This window comes from Neophocaena asiaeorientalis, unplaced genomic scaffold (assembly GCF_003031525.2).
Source record: "Neophocaena asiaeorientalis asiaeorientalis breed wild unplaced genomic scaffold, Neophocaena_asiaeorientalis_V1.1 scaffold133, whole genome shotgun sequence".
NCBI classification, from domain to species: Eukaryota; Metazoa; Chordata; class Mammalia; order Artiodactyla; family Phocoenidae; genus Neophocaena; species Neophocaena asiaeorientalis.
In genome coordinates this window covers 6,978,589-6,991,198 of record NW_020174429.1, presented here as the reverse complement: position 1 = coordinate 6,991,198, position 12,610 = coordinate 6,978,589, and the positions used below count along the sequence as shown (strand labels likewise).

At 39.0% G+C, this 12,610-nt stretch overlaps 1 protein-coding gene across 7 annotated transcripts in view; it reads left to right on the top strand.

Annotated features, from left to right (window-relative positions):
- Positions 1 to 5,865, top strand: part of TCF4 (transcription factor 4) — a 364,700-nt gene extending 358,835 nt beyond the window's left edge. For 2 of the 7 annotated variants that reach the window (XM_024756818.1, XM_024756819.1), the window contains exons 10-13: positions 739 to 901; positions 4,129 to 4,358; positions 4,852 to 4,992; positions 5,187 to 5,865. In XM_024756818.1, coding sequence (XP_024612586.1) covers positions 739 to 901; positions 4,129 to 4,358; positions 4,852 to 4,988 — 530 coding nt within the window. In that variant the 3' untranslated portion in view covers positions 4,989 to 4,992; positions 5,187 to 5,865. The remainder of the gene's footprint in view (positions 1 to 738; positions 902 to 4,128; positions 4,359 to 4,851; positions 4,993 to 5,186) is intronic. The other 5 variants (XM_024756817.1, XM_024756816.1, XM_024756812.1 and 2 more) reach the window with 3 other exon arrangements.
- Positions 5,866 to 12,610: the final 6,745 nt, after the last annotated feature.

Below are 12,610 nucleotides of genomic sequence, written 5' to 3'. Positions count from 1 at the left end.
TAATGGGCTCCCAGGGGATAAGGATGCTCCCGGTCCACTGACGAGAGTTTGAGTGATAAAGTTCTAGACTCTACAGATTACAAGTAGAAGGAAACACTAAATAGACGCACTTCTAGCTTAGAAATAAATGATTACATTAGGGTCACGTTTTAAAATATATTGTGATCTCGGAAAGTTGAGCAGTAATAGAGCTAGAAATGTCTTCATTGAGCAGTGACTGCTTTCCATAGGTACCATTTTTAAATGCTGATTACTCCTTGAGGATAAGAGAAGCCTAATTTCAGAATATCATTAGGGTATCTATTGAAGTCTTGACTGTACATATTTAGCATATACTCCCTGGGAATTATATTTTAAGGACATTTTTCTATTAAATCATTGCATATGGAGAAACTCAATATAATAGCTGATATTTACTTGGGTTCTTAATCTGAACATTGAGGTGTGTGAGTTTCATGATTATGATTTTCATTGCAATTAAGTTGATGTTTTGTAGACAGTGAAATTACCGTCTACTCTAAAAGATTGCAAAATAGAATTTAACCTCAGAGCCAATGCAGAGAAAACTTGTTTCTGCAGGTGCATTTTTGAAACTTCACCAAAGACCATGAAAAAAGGGACAGATCACACAGCTCGGCGGTCTGAACTGTATAGCTGGCAGCTCTCCAGTCTGGGGTGCGCGTGTCTGTGCCTCGAGGCTTTGGTGGCCGTGTCACCTGGTCTCTTTTTTTTCTGCAGGCATGCCACCAGGATTGCAGGGCCAGAGTGTCTCCTCCGGCAGCTCTGAGATCAAATCCGACGACGAGGGCGATGAAAACCTGCAAGACACGAAATCTTCCGAGGACAAGAAATTAGATGACGACAAGAAGGATATCAAATCCATTACTAGGTCAAGATCTAGGTAACAGTATATAATACTGTCGCTTCATTTAATTCCTTTATTGGACTTTGATGAAGTGAACAGAACAGGAAGAAACTATTCAGTTTTTTCCTGGCAGGTAAATCTGCAGCTGAAAAGAAAGTGAAAGGCTTTGCTCTAGAGGTACGAAAGTATCGTTTGAGATACCTGTACTCTAGGAAAGCCAAAAATATCTTTGCATTTATGAATTTGGACCCAGTGCTAATAATGACACACGGCAAAAACAATTTGTAACTGATTCAAATGCAAGCAGTCGATTTGTAAAACTATACTTATTCTACAAATTTGGTCGTAAATGTTCTTTGGAAAATATCTCTAAAAAGAGAGCTTAGCTCTATTGAAAGCTCAATCGATGTATGCGCAACGGTCACTTTTTTCTTACCTCAAAAGTGAGAAAGTACTGATTTCCCAGCTTTATTCTAAACATGTTGGTATGTATAAGAGCAATACCTAAATTGCTCATTTTTTTTTTCTCTCGGCAGAAAATGCAACTTCAGGAAAATAGCTTCTGGTTGGTTTTCTTAAGTCCCCGATATCTTTAAACTAGAATCTATCTCCTTGAACTTTAATCTGATAATCAGATGGGTTTTTTGTTTCTTTGGTTTTTTTTTTGGAGTATCGTGACACCCATGTTCTTTACCTCAGTTCCCTTGGATGGTTTTTATTTGCAAACTAAATGAATTGTACTGAGACGATACCTCCCTTTTCAAGGCTATCGTTCTCAAGGTTATACCTGGCATCCTTTAGGACTTAAGGACATGCCGCCTTTTCATATTGCCTTTATAGTTATTGAGATAAATCTTGTTACAAGTTCTACCACAGTTTCAGAAATTCTGGAAGCTTCTACCTTACCCCTTTTCACCGTTGCTACAGAGTTTCCTGACTTGGCCACATTGGTAAGACATCCCAAGAAGGGCCTTTCACATCCTTACCAGCTTCTCTGTTAGATCAGTCAGCTCTTGGTAATTTAACTAGCGGTCATAACGCATGCCTATCAATGGATTCTTTGACGTTTCAGTACAACATTTTAACTCGCTGTTAAGAACCTTCTTTTGAAAGGTCACTGTTTTGACATTTACTTAGGCCCCCAAAACCGTGTTGTAAGGCGAGACTTTCCAAATCTAGGCAGTTTTCTTCGCATAACCAGTTTATTTATAAGAGGTTAACCAATTCTCATTCATTATTGCCCTGAATACCCTTGGAAAACAAATTCCCATTTTCAGGCCCACTTTGGAAAAGGTGTCGCATATGTTTGATGCGTAAAAACATTACCCAGATTTTTAACTTCAGGATGGGATGAGCAGAAACTCAACTCTGTTCTCTTTTCACTTATTACGTCCTATCTGTGTGTCAGAATGTGGGTGTGAATTAATAGTAGTCTTGATTTCCTTGGCATCAGCAGAGGTCACGGGTGGGAGAGAGCGGGACCAGCAAGGAAATGAGGAGGAGAATCAGATGGCGGAGAAAGAGAGCACTTTCCGATGGGTTCGGTTTAGTTGCGCGTTCACCAGCACGCATTCGAGGCAGACAGTCCCATCTGGAAGGGAGTTTAACCTACAGGAAAGACGAGCCAAGTCTTACAGCATCTTTCTTCGGTGTCTGCCTCCTTTACAAGTGTTCTTGGCTTACTTACGTCATCTTTATGAGCAGCATGTGCTACAACCCAAGAATCCGCTCCATTTCTGATTGATTGGGGCTTCTCCATCATAGTGGGTCCTTAGTGCGATTTGGAAGTTACCCAGACATTCTCCACAGTGGAAGGCTATACATTTTAAGCCAATACTCGCTAAGTGTGCGTTGAATTGAGTAGATAACTTCCCACGTGTTCCTCCAGCTCTGGAAGGTTGTGATTAACATCTTTGTTCTGTGAGCCTTTCAGATTCATGGAACTTTAGAGTAGAGGCTCACACTGATGGTCTTTGGGGTCAGTGCTCAGATCTCTAGGTTAACATCCTTATGGATGGCCACCTCGCTGTTGTTTCTTGCAGTGAAGACTCTCTTGCTTTTGAGTGAAGTTTACTTCATTTTTTATATCTCTCACACTCAAAAAAGGTTCTTGCTCATGTTAATTCATTGTTAATTCAGCAATTAATTTAGTTCCGCTCAGGGTTCTTTGCTCTGTTCTGTTCTGCCTTCCTTAGACATTTTCAACACCTCTCTCTTTTACGTGATTGCCCAGGTATTATTTGAAGCCTTGAGGCCATGAGATCTTCCTGATATGACATGCTTTCCAGGTGGCTCATCATCCTATCTGCCCCCCATTCAAAAGTTTCTAATTTGTCAGCATGACACCCAGAAACAGAAGTTATCTTCCCTTTCCAGACTCCTGGCTCCAACCATGCCTTTGATATGAATCATGTGATATCTCTGTTCTCATAATCAGGGATGAGCTTTTGGGCTTCATTTTTGACTCACAATGAGATCATGGGTATTGATAACCAGTAAGTGTTTGGGTTGGGTTGGGTTGGGTTGGGTTTGCCTAGAACTCATGTCAACTCAGGTTTCCCCAACTTGTCTGGGGAATCATAAACATCCATAAAGTTAAAGGCCATGGAGATGATGTTTCTCTAACCTTTCTATTTAATACATGGAAAAAGCGAGACTCAGATACATTAAGTGGACTGACCAAGCCTTCCAAGCTGGTTAATAGACAGCAGGCCCCCGTGTTTACTCCCATTGCTCTGTTGTCTTGAATGTAGGACCTTCTTAATCCTGTTTGAGCTGCATCGTCTTAATTTTGACCTATCCACATCGTTTTTCAATCCCTCGTTCTCCTTGGGTTTCGGATGTCACAGTATGAAAGTTTTTTTAAAGAAAGAACAGCTTCAGTCTAAAACACTTTCTGAATCGTGGTCCTGAAGTGTAGCTCGAGCTGAAGTTGACAGCGCTCTGCCGTGCGTAACCTTAGGGATGGAAGCTGTGTTTTCCTTTTTGCTCCCCTCCATCCATATGGTGCACTCGGGGCCCCAACTTGAACCTCTCCTGTTGGGTTTGGGTTTCATGTCCAGGAGCCATCAAACGTCTGGCGTAGCGACTGTCACAGCCACCTAAAGCAACGCCAAGCCCAGGTGGATGGAAAATTCTGCCAAGGACAAGATCCTGAGATGGAAGAGTTCCCTGAAAACTCAGAAAGAAAACAAAAGGAATTTAGAAACTGTCTTTTTCCCCACCCCATTGGAAAATGTCACGTTTTCCCTTTTGTCCCGCAGCAATAACGATGACGAAGACCTGACGCCGGAGCAAAAGGCGGAGCGGGAGAAGGAGAGGAGGATGGCTAACAACGCCCGGGAGCGCCTGCGGGTCCGTGACATCAACGAGGCGTTCAAGGAGCTGGGCCGCATGGTGCAGCTGCACCTCAAGAGTGACAAGCCCCAGACCAAGCTTCTGATCCTCCACCAGGCCGTGGCCGTCATCCTCAGCCTGGAGCAGCAAGTCCGAGGTCAGTGCCGGCCGGCTGGCCTCCACGCAGAGGTCACGGCCGCACGCCGCTGGAGAGAGCAGAGATGCTCTGGCGGTCTCGAGCAGGGTCAGAGAGTAGACTCTTAGGCATCCTTCAGAATCATTGCTTCAATCTCATCTAAATCTATGAGGCAGCTCCCCTTTCTCCTGTAATTGAATCCTGGGATTGTTCTTGTAGCTGATGCTGCCTTAGGACGTTTCCATAGGTCCTCTCAGTAACCGGAGCTGGGGACGTTTGCTTTACCAACTTTCTCAGACTGTAAAGTGGCTGCACAGTTTCACCAGGGAGTTCGACCTTTACTAGCCACTGAGCGAATGAATGACAGTCGTGTGCATTTTCCTAGCTGGTCCTCTTGTTCTGGAAGGTAGAAACTGAGAGGAAGGATCAACAGCCCCACAGAAACGTTGCATGACTGCCCTGGACCAGAAGCCCTGGGTGTGACTTAAATGCTCTGTGCTTTCCTCTTCCACAGAAAGGAATCTGAATCCGAAAGCTGCATGTCTGAAAAGAAGGGAAGAGGAGAAGGTGTCCTCGGAGCCGCCCCCGCTCTCCTTGGCGGGGCCTCACCCCGGCATGGGAGACGCGTCCAATCACATGGGACAGATGTAAAAGGGCAAGTTTGTTTTCAGCCATTTCTGAAAGCTCTCCTTTGTTACTCTTACCAAGGCATCAGCCATGAAAGCCATATTTGACCCAAATGCACAGACTTTTTTTCCCCCTTGGGAAGAAAAAAACAAGTTTAAAAATAAAAGCTTTCCTTTTTTCTGTTATAACCGTATTAATTCATCTTTCTCTCTTCTTTCTCAGGTCCAAGTTGCCACATTGCTTCATTAATACAAGAGACCACTTCCTTAACAGCTGTATTATCTTAAACCCACATAAACACTTGTCCTTAACCCCTTTTTTTGTAATATAAGACAAGTCTGAGTAGTTATGAATCGCAGACGCAAGAGGTTTCAGCATTCCCAATGATCAAAAAACCGAAAAACAAACAAAAAAAAAAAAAAGAAAGAAAAAATGTGCAACTTGGGGGATGACTCTCTTTAACATATCATTCAGAATGTTCAAAGCAGTATGTGCAGGCTGAGACGCAGCCCAGAGACTGAATGGCAATCTTTCCACACTGTGGAACAATGCATTTGTGCCTAAACTTCTTTTGGAAAAAAAAAAATATATAATTAATTTGTAAGTCTGAAAAAAAAATATTTAATTTAAAAAAATTGTAAACTTGCAATAATGAAAAAGTGTACTTCTGAAGAAAACTACATGACCATTTTTGTTGGTATTCAAGTCAGCTAGTGTTTATAATTACCGGATATCGAATAAGGGAAGCTCGGCTGCCCTCGTAACAAAACCAGCAAACATCCTGATGACAGCGAAGTGATGACATTAGCCATTCCTTAGGGTAGGAGGAACAGATGGATCTTATAGACCTATGACAAATATATATATAAATATATATATAAATATATATTAAAAATTTAGTGACTATGGTAAGCTTTTGTTCATTTGTTTCAGACTTTTTTCTCCTGTAAAAAAATAGTACTGATTAACTTTTTTAAAAGAAAGATTTTACTGTAAATATGGATTTTTTTTTTTTTTTTTTTTTTTTTTTTTTTTTTTTTTTTTTTTTTTTTTTTTTTTTTTTTTGGTCTTATTTCTGTCCCTTTCCCCGGTTTGTTCTCATAACCTGTAGTGCCAACTCTGCTTCCGGAGGGGTAGTGCAGGATGAAATGCTGACCCTGATGTTGCTTTTCATTCATAAATAAGTAGAAAGTTGTTTCTTCAGTCTTTTGGGAACACAGGACTTAAAAGTCACATCATGTGTAGATATTAACAAGCAGCATTACCAAGACATGGCAAAAAGAGTTTGTCTGAATTGTAATGTTGCGTTTGTGACCCTCTTCTGGGATTTTCAGAGGTACAAGGTTAGAATGCTACAATGTTACCACTGTGCCTTCCAATGTTTATATCATCGGAAACATAACATAATCAAAGTGGCTGTGATTTAACAAAACGATTAAAGCGTTACCTACATGTGTAGCCAGAAGTAGTGTGCAGTGAGGTGTTTCTGAATACATGGTCAGATTTTTGGAAAAAAACAAAAACAAAAAAAACAAGTGAAGTTCAACGACCATCCAATGAGGAAATTGCAAGTAGTGTGACAGAGCTGATTGATTTTGTTGCTTTCTTGATTTTTTTTTCAAAATGGGTTTACTAAGATGCAGATGACTTAACTGTCTCCTCCTTCGTCTGAAAAAAAAAAATGCCAATATTCAATCATCATGCAGCGTTATAACAAGCCTTATAAGTCCTAAAGCATTAAGTTGCACTTTCTTGAGGAGGGGTAGTGCAGTATTTCTCTGGCCAGTATGAATGAAGTTTATACTTAACGTATTTGATAGAAACATAGATCAAGCTATGGCACAGCAACTCATCAGATAGCTAGCTTTGACGTCTGGGCACAATTGAACCAACTTCCATCGTGAATCTTTATAATGATTGACTTTGGTGTATAGTGCAGTAAAGAAATAGTGCTCCTAGTTAAGTATTTGTCAGCATCCTTTTGTCTCTAACTCATTTCTGTTTTTACAGCCACACAATCTTGGCATGTATTAAGAAAAAAAAAAATCCCTTGTTCAAGTAGTTTTTCCACCTATCAGCACTGAGTAAATGCCATAAACCCATCGAAATGGTCTAAATGTTCCATCTGTTCTCCTGTTTTGCCAGTTATATAGTAATGAAATACATTTGTAAATTTTATGCAACAAATGGCAAACGTATCATTATTTTGAAATTGTGTATGTAAAAGTTATATTTTTACATGTAGACTCTTGTTATTATGTGTTTTAATACATTGTATCGGTTTTTGTTCCTTTTTTTTTGTTTAAACGGTGTGGTTTAAAAACCGTCTCATTGAAATGACATAGTGAGCTACAAGAATCTGAATTTTATGTTCATTTCTGAAAATGTAAGAACAAATAAGATAGTTACCACGTGGTCATCTTTTACAAACCCATAAACATTTTGATTAGCTGTGTGTGTGTTGAAAATTGTAAATATGTTCAGTAGTGATAAAACTAAAATACTTTGTTTGATTTGTTGATAAGTTCCTAAAATGTGGAGGTGGATTAAAACCTTAGAATAGCAGAAATCAGACTTCATGAAAAGTTATTTTGAGGCTACCCTGTGAAAATGAATGAACAAAGGGGCTCAAAGAAGGGCATGGAAGACAATATTGTATACTCTCCCCTCCTCCTGAATAATGGAAACTGTGTGTACTTGTACCCTCAGTATGTTGAAGATTTCCTTTTAGTGGTACATTCTGCACTCATTTTGTATACTCTATCAAGGCGGGTATCCCTAGGAACAATATTATATAAGAAGCAGGTATCCTCTGATCACATTCAGGATAAGTGTATAGAAGAAAATATGGTGTTTACTCTTTAGGGAACTGGAAACACTCCCTGCATTGATGTACATTTTAAGATTGGCACTTTTGATACACGTTATCATCAAGGTGCTTTCATAGAGCTGATTTAAAGTTTTTCAAATCTGTAAACAAAGCAAAAAACAATTAAATCGTAGTTCTTGGATTATTTTTTAAATTGGTGCTTTTATATTTTGTTCTCAGTCAAACAGAGTAAAAGCTGCAATCTGTTGTTCACCAGCTTTGATGCATTCATTGATCAGTCATGTAATACCTCTATTGTGGAATTCCCTTTGGAAATAAGCGAAAAACTTTCTAACGGCCACCAAAAGCTGCTCACTACTTTTTGCTTGGTGGAGAAACATCTGCACCTATCCATATTCATTGGGTTGTATCCCCATTAAAAAGGAAAAAAAAAAAAAAAGATGAAAGGGAATGTGGCCTTTGTAGTGTGTTTTTTTTCTTGTTCTTTTGTAATTATCAAACCCAGGTAAGATATTGGTATCCTGCGCTGTATTTTCTAATGCAATTTAGCAGAAGACAGTTAGGATTAATGTACTCTACAGAAATTTCCTAAGGGTCCATACTACACTATGTATATGATGATACTTAGGCTGGGGATCTGCTTAAGAGACTTGGACTTTAAAAGCAGCTTGGAACAGTTGATCCACCTCCACATTCAAGTAATTTATGAATATGCAGACTAGGGATCTGTTCATCTAGACATTTTTTCCCATTTGTCTTCTGTGTAGCTGCAAGGAACACTAATGTTTATACAACTGTCAGTCCACCCAGTAACGCAACTGGTTCTGATTCAGTCTTCCGATTCCTTTTCGTTTTTCGCTTTTTCCTATTTCTTTAAGAGGATTTTCGTCTTGGATCCAACAGGCAGAATATGATCTGTGTCCAAAAGTGAACTTGAGTCAGGAATGAAACGATTTCAGCATAAACAAGCACAAAAATTTAGTCTGCTGGCTGACTGGAAACAAAAAAAAAAAAGTCAAGATGGAATATGAGGAATTCCAACACAATGGGGCACCAAGGCCTTTAGGCCTCTCTTTTTATTTTGCTTTGGTTCTGTTTGTTTTTCTTTAGAGACATGCTCTCTCTCATGGGACTTGAAGTGGACTCATCTTTGTGCAGTGCTGGTTTTGCCATACTCATTTCAAGTATTATAGACATATGTAATGGTGAAAATATATGAACTGTGGCCTTTTTCATTCTTGTTACTTGTGATGCAATTAAGTGAAGATAAGAAAAAAAAAAAGCAGAGATTTACCATGTATCAGTGCCTGGCTTTTTGTTATAAAGCTTTGTTTGTCTAGTGCTCTTTTTGCTATAAAATAGACTGTAGTACACCCTAGTAGGAAAAAAACTAAATTTAAAAATAAAAAATATATTTGGCTTATTTTTCGCAGGAGCAATCCTTTTATACCATGAATATTACAAAAAAAAAATTGTCAGATTCTGAATATTTCTTCTTTGTAGATTTTTGGAATCATTATGAGTAAAAGTTTGTTACTTTATTTTACTATTTAAAAGATGTTATTTTGCCATGTGTTACTGAGATGAAACTGTATGGTAGCTTTTTTGTTTGTTTTGTTTTTTTATTTGTTTTGTTTTTGTTTTTTTTTTTTTTTTTTATTTTTTTTGTTTTTTTTTTTTTTTTTTTTTTTTTTTTTTTTTTTAGTTGTAGGTCGCAGCGGGGAAATTTTTTGCGACTGTACACATAGCTGCAGCATTAAAAACTAAAAAAAAAATTGTTAAAAAAAGAAAAAAAGGGAAAACATTGAAAAAAAAGAAAAAAAAGATAAACAGTTACACCTTGTTTTCAATGTGTGGCTGAGTGCCTCGATTTTTTCATGTTTTTGGTGTATTTCTGATTTGTAGAAGTGTCTAAACAGGTTGTGTGCTGGAGTTCCTTCAAGACAAAAATAAACCCAGCTTGGTCTAGGCCATTACCTGTTTCCCATCTGTAGTTATTCGATGAAGTCATGTACATGACCGTTCTGTAGCAATAAATGTGCCATTTTTATAAACTGTTTCTGACACTTGTTTCATTTCATTTTGCATTGTCCATATAGCTCTGCTTCTCTGCTGTAAGTAAAACCGCCTCTAGATTTCATTTTGCAAGTGTTGGAGATATTGACAGCTTAACAAACAAAACATACCAAAACAAAAAACCCCACAAAAACATTGAAAAAGCAAAGCACATGACTGACCAAGGAAGAGATGCCCTTAATGAAAATGGAACGAGATGCATGCAAAACAAAAAGAAAACTGTCTAGAGGATTAATTAATTGAAGGAATCTAATTAATGTAACACGGAAGCTATGCATTTGAAGAGCTTTGAACTGCGCCATTGTTGCCAGTGTTTTCGGTTGGGCTGCAGTTTGCTTAAGTCAAGTCAGCCTTAAACTTCTGGATCAGTTGGTCGATTGGCAGAACCTCCTCAGCTAGATCTTTTCAGTCAAAAATCTATTGTATCGCTTTGTGAAGAGCTGCCTATTGTTAACCACAATTAATATTCCACTGTATTGACCGTTTCTCAAACTCTACCCAGCCCACTACTTCTGGTTGACTCTGTTGACTATTAATCCAGGTGTAAACAACCAGATGGGCTTTTTTCGAACTTGTACCACTGATGCGTGTCACCTGTGATGGGAGGGGGAAAATGTACAGATTAAAATCATTCAGTGTTATGTACTGTAAGTTAATACTTTTGTAGAGTGGACGTCAATCTCCTTTGCAAAACTTGGAGGCTGTTTCAACATTGCATTTTAGAAATGTAAAGTAATGTATGCAATGGAAGGAAAGCCCGTGGTTAGATAAGCGCTTCATCACAGAATGTTCTAAATCCAGTACGTGGTATTTGCGGATGTCTTCATATCGCTCTTGTACTCTTTCTAATGGGGTTTAGTGACAAGTTTACCTGAAGGAAAATGTGATAACGCCATTTGGGTCACATGTGAAATGCCCTCCATTAGGCAAATGTTGGGGTTTTTTTTTTTTTTTTTTTTTTTTTGGTTGGATTGTTTGCAGACATTTAAATTTTATGAAATTTCCAAAGATTTTGGTTGATGAGCCCTTTTTCCTTCTAAATGATTTGAGATGTTCTTATGTTCTTACTGTGTGTTTTAAATATAGATAAAATAGCCCCAAGCATTCAGTCTTTTAGTATTTGATCATCTCACTATGACTAAAAAGGGGGAAAATGAGCTTGGGCACCACTTCCGTGTCTCTTATCTAGTCTATTAACATTATGTTTTATTTAAAAGGACCGCATTAAACATGAAACTCTAACTTTGGTGCATTTTTCAAAGGGAAGTTAAATCGCTGGAGAAACTAAAGTAGTATCCAAAAGTTATGAAGATCCCAATAATGTTAGAAACGAAAGATCATCGAAAGGAACTGAAACAGGCAATCGTTTTTAGTCTTATAATTGAATCCATTCATAGAAGACCCAGTGAAGTTTTTATACTAGGCTTTAATTGTAAACCACCTTTCTCTTGACTAACAGCCTAAAACATTCATTTGTAAGCCACTTGAAAGGAAAGCATGCAAACAAGAAAAAGAACTAGTCTGTTTCTCATATTCACATCACCCCAGGACCATACATTTAAATTGCACTTGGGACCGTTAATGCTTTGCCAGCCAGAAGATCTCGTACTCAACAAGCCATGCTCCTCCTTCAAACTAATTACAAGGCTACATGCTCACTGGTCATGGCTTGGTTATAAAGAAGCTAGTCAGTTTGGAAAGGACTAGAAGGGCAAGAAGAACCAAAGTCACCTTGGTATTCCCGAAGGATTCTTTACAAATTGGGAAGGTTTGTTGAACAAATGTGGCCTTAAGCAAAAATCCTCAAGTCTTCAGGAAAGGAAGACTCAATGCCACAGCTGGGAGAAAACACTAGTTACAAGCATGTGTGCCTCAAGTTGCAGCCCTCGAAGTGCAGTGGCTTCTATGGGTTCCAAACAGTCAAATCAGGCAGCCAGCCATTACTGTACCTAAATACAGCAAGTGTCATAGTTTAGGGGGTTTGCTATGGAAGCTGTATCTCTAAAGCAGGGCTTCTTAGCATTTTTGGGTTGTGGACCCTTTGAAGAGAAACGAACCCACTCCATACAAAAAAAAAAAAAGGACATATCACATACAACTTTAAGGAGCTGATAAACCTCGAGTCTAGGCGTAGACGCTTGAGATGCTTGTTCATGGATCCTGGGTTAAGAATATCCAGTATACCGTAACTAAAGCTACAGGGCTTGAAAAACTAGAGCAAGCCCATTTACCTTGACCGAGATGGCTGTGCTTCACCAGAACTGGACTGGTGTCTGGCCTTTCTGGGTAAAAGAAAGACCCTTTGTGCAACACCAAAAATAATGCAGTCCTCATTCACATCTGTTACGCTATGTTTAGAAGTCAAATGGTTTTGGCGTTGGCCTGAACAAACAGCCTTGCAAGAGGAAGCAGAAACTTGCCAAGTGCAAAGTGAAAATGTTCCCGTGGAATCAGACCTACCGGCTTGAGGTTTCTGATGGTGACCAGCCCACGGGTGAGGAACTCTTGTTCTTGAGCCAAAATGACCAAATTTTGAAGAACAGGACAACTTGATTTTTGTGAGGAATTCTTTTACTTTACATAAACTTGATCTGTGAGTTGGGTGAGGCCATTTTCAAGGAGAGGAAGTGAAGGCCAAGTGACGTGCTCCAGCCCTCAAAGCTAAAACACATAGCCAGTATCCTGACTGCCCAGTACTCCCTGTACTGGCCACCTCCCCCAAGTGACAGGTCTGAAGCCA